The sequence below is a fragment of the Planococcus citri genome, chromosome 1 (genome assembly GCF_950023065.1).
Source record: "Planococcus citri chromosome 1, ihPlaCitr1.1, whole genome shotgun sequence".
Classification (NCBI taxonomy): Eukaryota; Metazoa; Arthropoda; class Insecta; order Hemiptera; family Pseudococcidae; genus Planococcus; species Planococcus citri.
The window spans coordinates 72,967,609-72,986,041 of NC_088677.1; the positions used below are offsets into that span (position 1 = coordinate 72,967,609).

Consider the following 18,433-nt stretch of genomic DNA (forward strand, 5'->3'; position numbering starts at 1 on the left):
CTTTCATATGGCTAATTTTTTGTGCTTGAAAGGTTGGCAACACCGGTTTTCATCACATCTAAAACATCTACCTAGATGAAACACACTTCTATAAGCGTACAAATTGCAGAATGAAGTTCCCTTAATTTGCACCATTTGTAATTTTCAAGTTGTCCGTGTTCGAAATTCACAATAATATATTTTTTCCTCAAACCTTTGAACCCCAATATCTCCCTTCCAAATGGACTTGGAGGACTACGCTTTACGCCATTCGTCATCTGTCAAATTCACTACTACTCGTATCAGCTTATCGTTGATTGCAAGAGAGTTTTCGCTTCTGCTTATTGATACCTATTACCTACCTACCTAGTTTTATTGCTCTTATTCATTTTTTTTTTAAAGCTTGAACCATAAATCCAATGGCCGTTTTTTGAGATGCTGTATTATGAAGGAAATTGGGAAAATATTGAGAAAAACAAAAATAGGCTCACTGCATGATTAGGTACTCGTTTTTCAAAAAGTGACAATAAGATGCATAAAATTTTGTTTTAAACATTGAAAATTATCAAGTATTTTTTTCTTAATAAGTAATCATTTTATTCAATAATATGTACCTACCTATTTAATTTGAAGTGAGTAAGCCCTGATCACAAATGAAGAAAATGTTCCAAAACGATCCATATAATATAGCCAGCTACTCACCAGGGGTGTAGCGAAAACCAAAAAATTCCCAACAGACCAATCCAAGAATTATTAAGCATCAAAAAAATGTTATAGCACAGTTCAGAAATTTTCATGGCGAATTAAAATCGACCTTTGGCATGCTCAATGTGAAATTTAAATTGACTCGAGTGAAGTGAGGGCAAAAGCCTAGAAAAGTTCACAATCCATGAAACAAAAAAAGAATTCCTCTTGATGCGTAAAATGCATTTCTCTGAAATAATAGATATTTTTAAAATTTGAATAAAAACTTTTGGTATTTGCAAATTTCAATTTCAGAAAAGGAAAGCAAATTGATCTGAACGAAAAGAAGCAAAAAATTACCCATCGATTGTTTTACCAAAAAAATGCCATGTACTTAATTCACAAAAAATTGGGTTCTATCAATTTACCAATCATAATTACACCAAAATTACACCAAAATTCACCAAAAATTTGTAATTTACCGGAAATTATTAGAAATAAACCAGAAATTGTCAGAAATTTACAAAAAAATAACCAGTAATTCACCAGAAATTACCAGTAACTCACTAGAAATTATTAGTAATGTACCAGAAATGACAAGTATGTAGTTTACTAAAAATGACTAGAAATTGTCTAATAATTTACCAGAAATTTACCAATAATTAACCAGAAAGTTACCAGAAATTTACCAGAAACTACCAGTAATTTACAAAAAATTAACAGTAATTTACCAAAAATTACTAGTATTTTTGCCAGAAATTTACCAGTAATTCACCTAAAATTACCAGAAATTACCAGTAATTTACCAAAAATTACCAGTAATTTACCAGAAATTACCAGTAATTTACCAGAAATTACCAGTAATTTACCAGAAATTACCAGTAATTTACCAGAAATTACCAGTAATTTACCAGAAAGTACTAGTAATTTACCAGAAATTACCAGTAATTTACCAGTAATTCACCAGAAATTACCAGGAAATTACCAGAAATTACCAGTAATTTACCAGAAACTAATAGTTTTGTGCAGAAGCATCCATCCAGTTTTGAAAACATGAAAATTGAACTCTTTACTCAAAAGTTATTTTCAAACGCTGTAGTTTGAGTACGAGCTTTGATAAAAAGTTGGGTAAAAATTACTGTCATGTGACTTTTGGCGTCGGCTTGAAATATACCATTTTCAAAATAAGGCTGTCAATATAGGGGGGATATCCCCTCTACCTGATTGGATGCCAAACTTGAAGAAAAAAATGTCAGTAGGTATATGGAATGTAGGTATGTTTCCAATGATGCTGAGAACAAATATGATTTTACGTTTTTGACCAGACTATTTCTACACTCTCCTCTCCAAGGAAAGTTTTAAAAATCATGGATATGTTTTTGGTTAGAGTTAGAATTCCAAATAAGCTGAAAGTCTGAAAAAACATTTCATGGCAAATTGACCTACTTAACTACCTAAAACTTTAACAATTTATACATACATCATTTTGAACCTCAATCAATCTCTGGAAGCTCAGTTTTGACTTTGAAGGAAAATCATGAACTCAAGATATGTACTTCATAAATTGAAGTTCTAAACAAATAGCATGGTAAAGTCCCATAAATATTTGAAGGGCTAATTGTGAATGTCGCCTTAGTCATTTTTTTTTTTTTTTTTTTTTTTGAGCTAATACATACAACCATCGGAAAGGAAATTTCACGGAGTTTACGATAATGCAATGTACTTATTAACAGCAAGTAATTTTTATAAATTAATGACTTTTAAGTTTCAATACGGATTTCTATTTTAAAAAAATATGATCCTCAAGTTATTTGTGATCTGCTTCAGCTTTACTAAACCGATGTTCTTCTGACCAACTTATTTGAATCATTTTGCTCTTTCTTAAGTACCTTCCGTTTACAGCTGAGAAACACGAGTTCCTTTATAGTTCACCAAATATTTCGATAGCGCCTTTGAAAACTTCAATTTCGACGCTCGTGTCGCATTTGGAAAAATTCTAGGCTCCAAACACTTCACTTCAGAGTGCTCATTTTTATTTTGTGGTCAAATACACGTGCCTGAGCATTGCATTTTATAGATATACGTATTTCTTGAGATCATGTAGCATGACGTCACGAATACCTTATCGACAAATCTCATATCCCGAATACCTCTGCATACCTCAAAGTGCGACAATGATAACGATACGACGACGCGAGCCTGAGCCCAATTCCGTATAATCCATCATCACCGACGAATATTTTAATTAAAGGAAATTACTCCGAAGATAATGTTTTTATTATCTTTTCGGCTAATGCACTCGCGCACGTGGTATGCGTTTTTATTTTTCCTCATTCGTTGAAAACAATCGTCCGTCTGTACGGAAATCTTACATAAAATGTCATCACGGTCTCGGTCTCGGCTGTTGTCAAAGAAAAGCGAAAGTCAAATCGTCTGGTCGTAAAACCAGGTATCCGAATCTTGGTGGAGAAATTTTTGGCAGCTTCAAATAAGCCGCGACATGAGCTGTCGAGAGGACAAGATATGGTACCCACACCCTCGCTCATATATTTATTTTTTTTGTCTGGTAGATTCGATTTTCGTCGTCTCTCTCGATATAGGTAGATAATATAAATACCTGCATGAATTTGCTTTTTATAATACCATCTGATTGTGGAAAGTTTATATAGGTAGGTACTTTAAGAAGGCGTCGTCGAAAATGCATAAATTATGTTCAGATCAATTAAATCTTATATACGTTTGATATCTAGGGCTGGGTATACAATCGCGACGTGTTGTCGTCGCCGCCGGTCGCATTATAGCTTGAGATATCCTCAGGCATATTATGATGGGTTTGATGATGAGGCCGTCGGCAGCGTGTGAGAGTCGTCATCACGCGCTTATACTAACTAACAATTTAGTACCCAATAGGGTTATGGCTTTTTGTCAATTAGTCAGTCGAGATGTTTACACGACGATGTAGCTTTATGGTGGTGAAATCCAATAGAGATGAATGCTCTATTGCTCATGTTGTTATCGTTTGATGCCTATCTGCGTTATGAGCTACGTCGCTATGGGCTTAAAATCAGAAATACTACACGTGATGGAGAGAAGAAATATTTTGAAATGGACAGCACCTTACAAGGAAACTTTTCGAGGTGTCCTGGGTGCCTCTGATTTGAATGGAGACGTGATTTTTAGAAAGAGCATGATCACTTGATCAGAAACTCCCATAACAAAAATCTCGATGGCCCAAACTTATTTTTCGATTTTTGAAAGTTCAGAATTAACCACTTTCAGTAATTTATGCTTTAAAAAAAAAAAACAAAAACAAAAAACCGTGTACATTAAATTTATTCAGTAAGAATTATGGAAATTAATCCTAAATCTAATATCAACACTCCTGAATAGAACCAAAGGTCACAATTTAGAAACATTTTCGAGCATCCAGCGTGATTTTTGGATTTTCCAGAATTTTACAATTTTTTCAGATCACATTCGAATAATTTGGAGTGCTAAAAATCAAGTGGAGGTTTATGCTGGTGGCCCAAATGGCAAGACTTTTTGATTAAGTCGAGCATAAGCCACATACACCTCAATTTTTAGCTGCTAAAATTAATTTTCACGCCTTGTGAAAAAATTTAAAAATTCTGGAGAAATTAAAAATTCACGCTGAAAGGCTCTAGAATGGTTCGAAATTATGAAATGCGGATTCAGGGAGTTGGTTTCAGACGAGATTAAACCATTTGTACAAATTTCAAAAATTTTCTCAAAAACAAAAAAATTGTGATTTTTAATTTTTTTACGAACTCCTGACAAAAAAAGCACACATGAGATACTAACCTACTAGAAATTGTGGTCCGAATGTGGATAAATTCGTTAATAAATACTCGTAGGTTGAAAAGAAGCCCAAAATTAATTCACATTCTTTTTGAAAAATTTCAAAATTCAAGAAAAATCGAAAATCATTCTGCAGGCTTTAGAATGGCTGGAAATACAAACATAGAGAAATTTGGATTCGAAGATTAGGTAACCCATTTGAGCAAATTTCATGAAAAAACTTTTGATTTTTTTCCTTATGAATTTTGATGAAAAAGTAGCATTTTTTCTCCACCAAAAACACTTGCTGAATTAAAACTGATTCCCAAATTGTGTGATCTGAATTAATTTTTAGAATTTATTATCGATGTTTTTATAGATTAGCAATAATTATGATCCACGAATCTTCAATTCGTGAAAATATGATTCGAATTTCCGTTCGAATCATATTTTTTGTGTTTTTACCCGACCTTGGCTAAAACACGGCATTTCATTTCCTTTTTGTTGACAACTTCGACAACCCACCAGAAAAAATTTTCACATCGAGGCAAAATTGGAATAAAGCTGGATCAGATGTCTCGAGAGTTTCAGATTTTTGAAAAATTTCATTTTATTTAAAATCGAAAATGAAATTTTAATAAATTTCCAAAATTCTTGCTGTTTGGAGAACTCTCTATTCAAAATGGATTTTCAAAAACCTCCAAAAATTTCAGTTTTTTATCAAACTAAAATAAATTTTTTTCAAAATCCAAAACCTTATGACATGCTTACTTTTGACCCTATTTTGTTCCAATTTTGTCGTGATAAAAAAAATTATGCATAGTCGAAGTTGTCAAAAAAAAAAAAACAAATGAAATGCTGTGTTTAAATTTTTTCTTCAAGAGTCCTAAAAAACTTGGGGAGGAGATAGTTGAAAAAATGTCTATTGTCTAAGTATGTAATGAAATTTTATAGAAAATTTCTGTCACTTATTCGGCTTTTGTTTCCACCTACACCTTTACGTTTGACTTTGAAAATCAATAAATGTGTTTCGAAGAAATTGAGGAAATTCTACCCGGGGAAAAAAGTTCAAACTTGGCCATACATGATCATGTATGACGATTTCATACATGATCATACTAAAAAATTGTCCCCCACATGCTCATGTATGGATCATTTGTATGAAATTGCACGTTTTATATCATACATTTTATTCTATAATCTAGAAAAGTGTCTATAATCTGGAAAAATGTCTGAAATTCATTTATCCACATTTGTCTTGCATTCTTAGCACATCTTATGTACTTATACCATTCAGCAAATCATCCCATATATTTTATACTGACAATATTTTTATTATAAAAATTCATACATTCTCGAATTTTAAGTATGATCATACATGTTCATGTTAAAAAAAATCCCCGCATTTACACATGATCATGGTTACACTAAATCATACTTGATCATACATGATCATATATGACATGTATGATCATGTGGGGGACAATTTTGTAACATGAGCATGTATGGAAACTTCGGTTTATGTATGATCATGTATGCTCGAGTTCATCCACCATACATGATCATGTATGGCCAAGTTTGAACTTTTTTCCCCGGGTAGTAATGACTTGAATTTATTTTTTTGTCACCTATCACAAGAACATAATATATAATTCAATCTTGCATGTAAATAATTACATTCGATTTTAATGCAGGAATAAAAAATTCAAACAAACAAGTACAACCATTTTATGAAATTCTTTAACAAATAACAAATAGGAATAGGAAATACAACGAACAGAAGGAGAGGGAAGGATCAAATGCAATGAAAATTTCAAAAATATAGGCCTGCATTTCGGAAACAATGACCTTTTTCGGGTTAAATATCAAAAAATACCAACATGAAAAGTCAACTCAGAGAATGATATTGAGCATATGGTCCATTTGAAAGGTTTCATGGCTACAGAAATTTCTGAAAACGTCAAAAATTCTTCCGATTCGACAACTGTTTGGCTAAAAAAAATTGAAATGGATAATCTGGAAACTCGCACTTATGGTACACGAGATGAGGTTAATTTGCACATATTTATTTCTGGAAGCTCCAGCACAGCCTAAAACCACCTTCAGTTGCTTCAAAATATTAAAAATTGAATAATGTAAATTTCAGCTTTCCAACTCCCAACTGGAAAACATTTATTGGGAATTTCAATTTCCAAAAATCTGCTGGAAGCTCCAGAACTGTTCAAATCGACTCGAAACCGTTTTAAATCAATTAGAAAGGTTGAAAATGGGGCACATACCAAATTTTAGTTTTCTAGCTCAATTAGGAAAATAATGGGTTTTCCACATTTTTGTAGAGATTTTACTTCAAAAAATCATGGATCAATTAAACCAAAATAAAATGTTGAAAAACATTCAAATTTCTCAAACTCTGAGCCTTCACTCACATGAGGTGAAAAATTTGAAATTTTTTCAGCGTTTTGTTGAGGTTTTTGACCATGATTTTTCTCAAGGCTCCATCAAACTTGGACAAAATTACCCCCTCCCTTGGGGCATCTCATTGATCAATTTTTATTACGAATAGTTCCATCGTGTTGTTGATTTCCAGCTTTAGAAAATTGTAACCATTATTTTTATTCTCATTTAGAAAGTAAAACCGCCAATTTACCTCCTTAATTTTTATTACAATATTTTTTTTTCTTGTAGGTACTTTTCTTCTGCGCGTTATGTATACACAGTTCGACAGCTGATGCATCACCACCACCTCCAGGACTACATCACCATCGAAGAGATGAGGTAAGGTAAGCATACTATACAGTCGTTTTTCTTCCTTTGCCGATCTCATTCATGATCAGTCAAAAATACACGATTCGAGCAAATGCAACAGACAGTGCTATTCCTGAATGATTTAAAATACTCGTATGAAGGAAAGAATGAAAGATTCAAGTAAACAGTCGTTTTTAGAAATATGAGGTAAATTCTACCACTAATTTTTCACAAACTGTCCAAATTTTGGTTCAATTTCTCTTCAATTTCAAAATTATTTCTTCTTTTCAAACCTAATTTTGGTCAATTTGGAACTTATTTCTTTACAATTTATTAACCCATTTTCAGGATATTTTGGAAAAACAATCTTTCACTGAATGAGTGTGTAAGGTACTTAAAAATCTCGAAATATACTATAGACACTCTATCTAAGAACGAATATAAGTAGGTAGCTGAAAACTTTAGTTCGAAATAGAACCTCGAAGAGAAACTTTAAAAATGGAAACTCAATAACAATAAATACTCGTGAACCGATAATAAACAGTTTCTAACACATCAAAGTTACAGTGAAGAAGCGAACAAGACGAAAAAAAAAGAGAAACAAGAATTGGATGCTGGCTTCTTATAAGACGCCAAGTTGTTATTTAGAGATGAAAATGAAGAGTGTGCATCTCACTGTACATATGTATCTATGTAATAATATAAGCATACACGCGAATAAGATAATAAACCGCATTAACTCGGATACCATGCATGCTATTGTTGCTGCACCTAATCAAAGAACGAGTGGGCGAGGTTATGGTGTGAGCAACTGTTGTACTTGTACATATGTATATTCCAGTACATTAAATCACACATAGGTATACTACATATAACAGGTACTTGAAACATTTGTCGAAAGTGAAATGCAAATACGGAATTAATTTCCAAAGATAAACAAACGTACGAGTACGAGTATGTGTCTGTATCTCTGTGTGTTTGATACTCTTTGCCCGGCCATAGGGGAGTCAGGCTAGGCCAATGTTAGACAAATATCACCTGTTTGAAGTGCCACTTTCTCAAAGCACGATCAGCCTCTGGATCTTTGAGATGGTGCTTGATACACTGATTGGTGAATATCCAAAAAGGGAAGCGCGAGACTTGGTTATAGGTTTCTATTTTTGGGTTACCTATCTTTTACGTACCAACAGTTTTTGGTCATGTAGGTAAGGCATTTTTCTGTCTTTGATCTTCTCAAAAAAAAATAATAGTCCCTGATTTTTTATGGGTAATTTCAAAGAGAAGAAATCTCTGAAAATTCTTTATGATCAGTGCTTTCCATATGAGCTGAAAAGTTTTCGATACCACTTATAAGGTGTCCCAAACTGAACAATTTGCAAAAAGTATATCTCAACATCACTCCAGGTACAGGAAAGGCTCTAACATTAAATTTAAATCACAATTCAACAAAAAATCCCAAAGTGAACTCTATTATCCATTATTACAACATAGGTATTTTTCCAGATACTCTGAAAAATTTAACGATTTTTTTCTACAAGCAATTTTCAATTTTTACTATAAAATACAGTGATTTTTCTCAAAGTTCTGGATATAGCAAAAATTACAATAATTTGGAGTGAAAACTGTTAAATTTACAGAGGTCATCATCCAAAATCTCATCATTGTATTTTTTTTCAATTTGGAAAAATGGGTAAAAAACCTAAACTATGTTTAATTTATCTGAAATCTCAATCCATGGGACATTTTCAAGACGATATTAAACGTGAATTTCAGTTCGATGTGCTACCAGAAGGGAGTGTCAATGGTTCTCAAACTGATGTCACAATTCTATTTTCTGAATGGAAGTTATAAAATATTATACGTACCTGCATAGGTAGGTAAAGTACAAAAAAAGTCACAAATTTGATTCAAATTCAGGTTGATGGTGTAATTACGTATAGGCGTCTTTTATGATACATTTTGAGGAAAATTTTCTGATAAAAATTCACAACTTTGAGCCAGAAAAATTGTTGAAAAAATCTCTCTTAGCATTTCTGAAAGTCTACTTCCTGTATGAAAAATGGAGGAAAAACAATTTTGAGTATCCTGGTGGGGCACATGACTTAGCTACTCAAGTATATTTTGCTCATCATTGCACCTCTGGAAGAACTCCATGAAAATTCCGTTGAAAAACTACCTACATAAGTAGGTAAGGTACCCACTTGTGGGCATGTTTTACCAAAAATATATGTTTAAAAATTTTCATGAATCACCCTTGTTGGGGTCCAACACTCATCCTATCTACAAGTTTGAAAAACGAGAGTGAGGTCATGAAAGTACCAACTCACACGAGTTCAGAACCAATATAAGTACGTAAAATTTGGAATGATAATGAACGGTATGAAGGAAATAAAATGAGGAGTTTGGACCACCCCAAAAATTGAAAAATCCATTCTTGATCCATTTTTTAAGATACGCTGTCATCAGGTTGATTTCCTTAGCTCTAAAAGGATAGTACAGCTAAAAATGTTTTTGAAAAGGGATCATTCTAACTCCCTTTCTCGGCACATTCCAAATCTCTCATGCTCTGAATCAGAGTAGGTATATATTTGTTTCAATTCATGAATCAAATAATACTCTTGAATTAGACAAATTTTCATTTCTTTTTTAAATTTTAGACATGTAATCTCCCATTCAACTTTAGAACTAAAAAAGTCAACATTGTTCAAAATTTAGAGACATTTAACTCCTTTCTCCTTCCATTCTACCAGTCAATTCCAATCAATAAATTTTCAATTACTTATGGCGAAATAGTAGAACATTCTCAGTTTTCATGTATTTTTATACACACAAAGGGGCTATAAATGAGTACCCAGGTACAAATTTACTCCCTGATGTTCACTCAAAGCAATGTCAGAAGTCCCAAGCCATGATCAAATTTAAATCTCACCAGAAACTGAAAATTCGCAGATTGCAAGAAGGTTTTTGCTTTTCACCGATAGCTTAGCGACTGTTTTGAACTTTTTTTTTCTTAGCAGCAGTTTTCGTCTTTCAACATTACCAAACCCTACGCGCTATTTCCCATTTTTTTTAAAATTTCATGATTGAATGAAAAACATTTGATTTTTTCTAGCCCTCTAGATGAATAATGAAACTTTGAATCTCAAAAATAAATATCAAACCAGCGAACTCTACAATTTTTACTGATGTTTTAGGTATACCTAGAATTTTCTTGGAGGGAGGGGGGAATTTCAAAGGAAACAATTATTTTTAAAAAGTCACTTTTCAGAATTCAAACACAGATAATTTCTTATCCATTAAAAATGAAGGCATTTTTTCCAAAATGTGCTTTATATGGGCTGAATTAATTTTGTTTCGAGATGAACAGAAGTAATACAATAATGAGTGATATCTTATCCTAAAGAGCAGAGCCTCCGCTCAAAAACCAAAAATTTTGCCATCACGTTGCAATAATGAAATTCGACACATTTTAAAGTACATATCTCTACAGGTGCAAATTTTTCACACAGATATAAACATTTTTATGAATGGCCCAATGGGAGCCCTGCAATTGCGCAAAATGGTTGAAATCATGTACATACCCGGAATTGCGCAGAGTTAATAAAATAATATGGTATGAACAAGATATCAATAAATCGTTCATCGTTCAGTTGACTCAGTCTTGGTATTGTAAAATTAAAGCAGTTGGTCTGTCGTCAACATACTCCAGTGAAGCACAAGAAGATTCAGAGATTTCTCAATGGCTTCACTGAGTCTTTGGTTTGAGTATGCTTCCTTCTTGTGAAGTGCCTGAATGTTTTGTCGCTGATTTAATGGCGATCAAACCTGAAAATACACCAACTGCAGAAAAAAGGCAAAAAAATGGCAATTCGGATGTAGGAAATGGCGAAACAGATAGAATCACTGAATTTTGTAATTATCTGGTGGAGTACTACTATGTACAGTGTGCATCTCTGAAGAATCATGAAGATAAGGAAATCACACGACTTCAATACGTGCAGGAAGTATGTTATCACTACTCAAAATAGGTACTTATTAATACGTACGTATTAGAAATGTAGATTTATTTTTTTTGACAATCTCAATCTATTGCTGGAGCTAGACGAATTTTTTAACCACACCAGAATTATGATTCTGACAGCCCAAAGTTTGAGTAAGTGGCACGGTAAGATTCGTTCTTTTGATTGGCGCAATTCAGGGTTATTTTTGGCGCAATTGCATGGCAGCTGACCCAACAACGAGAAAGAAAAAAACGTTTTTGACACTCCAAAATCACAGAACATATTGGTGAAAGTCCCAAATTGATAATGGTAAAAATAGGGGGTATGCTGGACCGCCATTTTTTTCTTTAAGCGTATTTTTTATAACTCGAAAACTACGAAATTTACAAAAAATTTACAAGAGACCTTTTTTATGGGAAAAGAAAAAATAAGTCCAATTAAATATGCAAAAATCTTGAAATATGCTGCAGATCCTAAAAGATAATGAAAAAATGAAAAAAATAATGAAACATTTTTTGTTTTTATATTTTTTTTAATATTTCAATATCTACAACATAAAATTTCAAGAATTTTCTACAAAAAAGGACTCTTGTACAATTTTTGTAGAAGCCATATAGGTTTCGAGTGATACAAAATTTTGGTAAGGAAGAAAATGACGGTCCAGCATTCACAAACAGGGATTTTCAATTGATTGCTTTTCATGTACCTATTGCTCAATCCGGCCTTGGGGACGCTTCTTGTCTTCCCCCATTGGTACGTCCCTGTTTTCAATATTTAATAATAAATTTGTCTATCTCCGGAAACAATGACCCAAAAAAACACCAGAGAAGAAAAACAATTATTTTCATGAAAAGAACCTATACTTTCGTTTCACCTAAGAAGTGCAAACTTTTTTAAGGAGCAAGACATAGGATCCACACAAACAAGCAAGGTCGAGCACTATGCTAAACCAACGAAATTGATCACCGGTTTGCTTTTCATTGCTGCTTAGTGTCATCTACCTCCCTGTCAGTTCCCCAGAACCTTACGTGAAACGGAGTATAAGATTTCGTAACAGGTAAATAAATACGCCTTTTTAGGATTCATACTCTACTGGCAGCGAGCAATTATTTTAACACCTTCCTTTTTCGAATTGGTTTTTACTGATTTACAGAATGGATTCGATCTGGCCATTCCTGAATGAGTGTAAGTTGGTAATCCCATGTTCTCCATCACCATTACGCAATTGAGCAACATCAGCTAATGAAACGTACGTGGATTAAAATACATCCAAATAAAATTAAAAGTAATATTTTTTCAAGTGAAAGGAGGAGATGAGCCCCAAAAAAATCCTGCCAACCCATATCACTGAAACAGACAAATCGTACCGATTCTAAACCAGAAAATTCTATTTGAAAAATACTTTTAAAAATTTCAGTTCCTTCTGCACAGGTCTGTCGATTACATTACGACCGTATGCATTTATCATTCTGCGGTTTGCGATGATGATAATAACGCATTAGAGAGGCCATTTCTCTTACGTGTGTTTGTGGCATGTGGGTTCAACGAGAAGTGTAATAGACATATCGAGAGCACGCGGCTTCCTCTCATTATTTCGTTATTTCCTCTTCTCATTTAGCTGTATATATTATTACAGTATATTATAAATAGGTAGAAGGATAGAGCTCTCAGAATATACCTATATTTACTTTCCATGTATAAAGCGTTGGAGATATGTACCATTGCTACTGCAACTACATACAATGTTTGGCCGTTATTTGATCATATCTTATACTTTGTGAGGTATTGTATTAACTTATGTTCTGCGGTTAATTAAACGGTAGGTAATAAGACGGATGCGGTGAAGAGATTGTGTTTCTTTTCATATGAGATGTTATCGACTGCTCTGCGGTGTATCTGGTTCCTCATAAAAGTTTCGGTAGGTAGCTGATGCCCATAACATAGAATTATTAAGGTGTTGTGGGAGGGAGTGAATTGGAAAATGGAATCAATCTGTATAAAGTGACGATGATTCGGTTTTGAGCAGACGAATCGAAACCAGAATATACAAAATGCTAGCCAAAGCAAAGCTATGCTATAGCACGAGCACGAGACCCGAGTAGAAAATATTTACTCAAGGAACAGATTAGCATAATTTTTTCGATTTGACAAGAGAGAGCTTCTTGAAAAAATGAACACGACGACGGCAATGACAACGACATACGACTAAATCTGCAGCTTTCGTTCAACAACTGGAAGAAATTTTATTCTTTAGCTGCAAAATGATCGATCGCGTTCTTTGGTCACGATATTTTTCTGTCGTCGTGAGTACCTATATCCACATTATTGATACAGAGTGCTCATGTACCTAGAATATAACGTGGTCGTGGTCGTTGTCGTTGTTCGTTGTGCTCCTTCGTCCCTCTCTGGTTTTGCTGGTGCGAATGCGAATGTGGAGTAGAATGACAACTTTTAGAGAAAGTAGTAAAATACACAGAGCTTAGATCCGTTAAAGAGCAGTTATTTACATTTGTAATTGAAATGTTCGATCAAATTTAATATTTTTTTCCAATCGATCGAATTGGATCGCGGATTACGAAAGTTGCACGCGATGCATGTGGATGCGAGTGCAAGTTGTGGATGGGTTCGGGAAGGGTGGAGTGGCGGATGTTATTGGTGTCATAGAGCTTTAAGGTGAACGGTGGGTGTAGACTGTGGATGATGAATGATGTACATATATGTAGTTTGGTTCGGAGAGTTTTGGCGTTTGAGACTTACAGAATAAGGAAGCATCGAAAGTCAAAATAGTTCTTAAGTAGGTACGTTTTTATAGCGAATAAATGTCCCCACATGAGATTTGAAGGTTAAATCCAGTCGTTCTTACAAAAAAAAAACCATTTGAACTAATACACTTCGCTTTGAATGAAACCAATTCGAATCGAAAAAGCACGTCTTAAAACTTTTGTAACCAAACTTTCAGGAGCTAAAGTTCATTTTTGAATTTTTGGCAAATTTTCGAAAGTTTGAAGAATTCAAAAAAATCATTTCCGTAAAAATTGTACATCAATTCATCACCCCCCCCCCTACCACGTCACCGATTTCAGGCCATTCTAGAACCTGCGCCGAGTTTCCAATTTTCTCCAGAAATTTTAAATTGCTGCAGAAGGTGTAAAAATATGAACTTTACCAAATCAAAAGTAAATTTTTGACCAAATTGTAAATTTGTAGAAAAAATGCAAAAATTAAATTAAGAATCAAAAAACACATCTAGGCTATTACAAAGTGAATTTTCGTCAAAATATCTTCTGATGTGTCTACATAATCATCAGTCATCACATCTGAAAGCGATCATCGTTTTTTGAGAATTCAGAGTCTGCAGAGCAATTTTTAATTTCTAGAGAAAACTGAAAATTCGTTAGAGGTTTCAGAATCACTTAAACTGGTGGTTTTCGAATAAGGAGGGAGGGAAAAAAAATGAAACTAAGAGAAAAAATCAGGAAAAGGTAGTTCATGAAAAAATTAAAAATTGGCTTTAGGATTTTTGAAGTTTCAAAAAATTTTCTAAAAATTCAGAAATGAGCTTATACACCAGAAAATTTTGATAACGAGGGTTAATAAAACATATTCCCTCAATCCAGCTTAATTTTATATTCAAATCGAAACACTTTGTTTCAAGTGGTTCGCTTTTAAGTGCTAGTTTATAAGTCGGAAATGCTCGAAAGATGGCATCATAAGCACGGTTAGAAGCTTGTGGAGAAAAGCTATTTTTTAGAATCCCAAATTTCTTCAGAAACTGCCCAAAAATCACTTTATCACATTAATTTGGAAAATGGCATTCAAAAAGAGCTATTCTAGGAAGAAGATTTTCGAAGTTGTAGCTCTCTAATTATTACACATTTTAAAATTTTGGGCCATTTTTTTGAAAAAAGAGCCAGAAAATACCTCTTAATTTTTTTTCTGTTTATGTCGAAAGTGTTCCTAAAAACGTGTCGATTATCAAAGTATAATCTAAAAATAAAATTCCTGGATTCGTAGCTTTGTGATATTAAATTTCGAGATTTCGACCTTTGTTTTTTTTTTTTTGTTGTTTTAAGAGGACCAAAGAAAAATACTACTAAGTATCTTAATTTATGTCAAAATTAGGCCCTCAAAGGTGTTGGTAATTTAAATGCGACCCGAAATGCGGTTCTACAGGGCAAATAAAAAATACAGTACATTCGCCGCCATGCCCACACGTAAAGTTAATCGTGATATTTGAAATTAGGAAGTTATCAATTACCTGTTCTCAAGCTAGTTGTACACCACAAATTTTGATGGCCGAAAATTCAGTCATAAAACTTTTGAAACATATGCTCAATTGCTCACTTAGAAGTTAAAACATCAAACCTACGCTGAAACCAGAGTTGAACATTTTCACGGATTCTTATCAAAATAACTATCGAATCAATTTCTAAAAATAATATGTTTTCATCTTACTGTACTTTAGTCAGTGGATCAGCAAAATAATAATTTCACTAAGAGAGAAAGGGAGTGTGCAAGATTCAACGAGCAAAAAAATTATGAATGGGACAAAACATAAATCGAAAGAGCGTACATCATCAACCAAAATTTCGGATGCTGAAGTGAATTTTTCGATTTTTAATAAATTTTTAAAAATCAAATTCCGGTTCAAAAATGTAAAAAAATCAAAACTTTGTCAAAATTCTGTACTCTAAAGCAAAAAGGATGAGAGTCCTTTATTTTCGATTTTGCGATTTTCACATCATTGGAAAGAGGTTTTCAAGAGCTTTCCAATGGTGTAAAAATCTCAAAATCCCAAAAAAATGGACTTCCGTCTTTTTTACTTTGGAGTACAGAATTATTCATCTAGAAATCTAAACTTTGACACGAACTTACTCTATGTTCTAAAAACCTCATCGAATTGATTGAAAACGGTTTCAACCCGTTTGGAGTACTTCTGTTGCCTCCAACAGATTTTTACAAGTTTAAATGTTCACAAAATTTCACACAAAGAAGCTGTAATCCTACCAACATAAAATTTCTCACAACTCATACTTCAACATGCCGAATTGCCGATTCAACTGGAGGTAATTTCGAGACGTTTTGAAGCCTTCAGCCAATTTTTGGAAATCCCTGTTTTCTAAAAAAAAAAAAAAACGCCATGTTTGCCAGTTCTAAGTGTAAAAGGATATTTTGGGACCTTTTTTGAGAAAATTTATTCGCAAAGAAAGCGTTTTTTCTCGCTTGAGTCGATAATGGGCTTCAAAAAAAGTGTTGGTATCAGGAACATGATCCACTTACAAAGAAGGTTCCCGAAGTTGTAGCTCTTCAATCTCATGTTTTAAGACTTGAAAACAGATCCTCAGAAAAATACCAACTCCATTCGTGCCAAAATTGGGCCTCCAGAGGTACCTACCAGAAAATGATAAAAACCGATTACGTTTGAAATTACGTAGATGGGTATAGGAAGTTATCAATTACCTATACCTAGTCTTCTAGCTAATTCTACAGTTCTACACCAAACAATAGAATTTCGCCGGATAAAATTTTAGCAGAAGTTTTGGAACATGCTCTACACCAGAGTCCGGAGTCGAAAACATTGATGAATCCTCCTCAAAAATATGCTTGAAAATTAACTTCTGTCATTCTTTTAGGTTTACTGACAATATGGGTTCAAAACAACCTAATCCTTCTATTGAAATAATTTCATTTTCCTTAATTATTACTTTTTTGTTTGAATCAGAAGAACATTCAAAACTGTTCATTAGCTGAAATTTCAAACACTGAAGTTCAATTTTTGATTTCTGGTGAATATTTGAAAATCATTAAGGCAAAAATTGGGAAAATTCAAAAATTTCTAAAAATTGACCTAGACAGCTGAAATTTGATTTCTTAGGTACTTACATATCATGTACTTTTGAAATGGTTTTTAATCAACTCGAGAGGTCAAAAATAGGCTACATATAAAATTTCAGATTTCTATGTCAATTTTGTAAGTTCTAATTTTTCTGGGTTTTTTTTTGACCAAATTTGATTTTCAAAAACTCACCAAAAATCAAAAAAATGCATTTCAGAAACTGAAATTTTGGCTGGTGATGCAAGTAGTTTTGATTATTCTGTTAATTGGAATTCTTCCTTTGTCAGCATTTAAAGCAATTTCCCAAAATGTTGAACAAGATGCTGGTAATTTTTAGTCAATATAATCTCAGGCGATTTTTTCAATACCTCATCAACTTTTGGCGATGCTTCATCTCTCTATGCAACATTTTTCAGTGATTTTTCATCGAGTAGGCAGAATTTCCACTCGATTTTAGCAGTTTTTCCAACTAAAATTAAAAAATGTACAGCACTTTTGGCTGTGTTTACAAAATTTTAATAGTCTTCTACGTAAGATTCAAAATTTTCATCCTTTTAAACGAAATTCTCGTTAATTTTGCGAATTTTTTGTTAGCAGAAAAAATACGATATTCGATAAAATATCATCAAAATTGCGGATAAAATCACATAAATTCCCCTGTGAAACAGCGTATACATTAATTTAATGTAAGTAAGTAAGTATGTAAGTAAGTAAGTACTTTTTTTTCATTTTGTTTCAAATACTTAGATGTTGCGTATCATCGAAATAGTACGAAATTGTTGATGCAGAAATTGCTTAAAAGATGGAAAAAATGCAAAAATTTTGTTAAAACTACTAATTTACTATTGAAATTATGAAAAAAGTACTCGTAATAAAATTTTTCTTAAACTTCCCAGAATTTTGGCAAAATCCAAGCAGATTTAGGTAAGCAGATATATCAAATTTTCCATAATTTCAAATCAAGTTTTTGCCAAATTTCAGCATGTTTTTCAACTTTTAAGCATTTGTATGATTTTAAACTTTTTTCAAAAGCAGTTTACAGGAAATTCCTAGCACTTTTTGTAATATTTTTCCCATTCTAAAAATCATTTCCATGCATATTTCGGCATTTTGATGATATCATTCAGAATAATACAAAAATTGTTTCGAAAATACTCATCAGGACATTTCTCAAGTTGATTTTTAAAAGAAAATAGCCAATGTGAAAAAAATAATGCTGAAAATTTAAAGAACCTCAGACTTCAGAGCATTAAGATGAAATACCCATTGAATCCATCCAATACACATCTAACCGAATAGTAAAAGTAAATCCGTGGGATTGCCTTACTTTTTGATAGATTTAGGTATACATACAAAACAAGCAACCAGTTTTTTTATTATTATGCATTCG

General features: G+C 33.0%; 1 protein-coding gene across 2 annotated transcripts in view; it reads left to right on the forward strand.

Moving 5' to 3' along the window:
• The window catches only part of LOC135831331 (uncharacterized), a 61,564-nt gene that overhangs the window by 8,976 nt on the left and 34,155 nt on the right, over positions 1-18,433 (forward strand). The window contains exon 2 of one of the 2 annotated variants that reach the window (XM_065343738.1): positions 7,147-7,236. In XM_065343738.1, coding sequence (XP_065199810.1) covers positions 7,147-7,236 — 90 coding nt within the window. Of the gene's footprint in view, positions 1-7,146; positions 7,242-18,433 lie in introns of those variants that run through there. The other variant, XM_065343745.1, reaches the window with a different exon arrangement.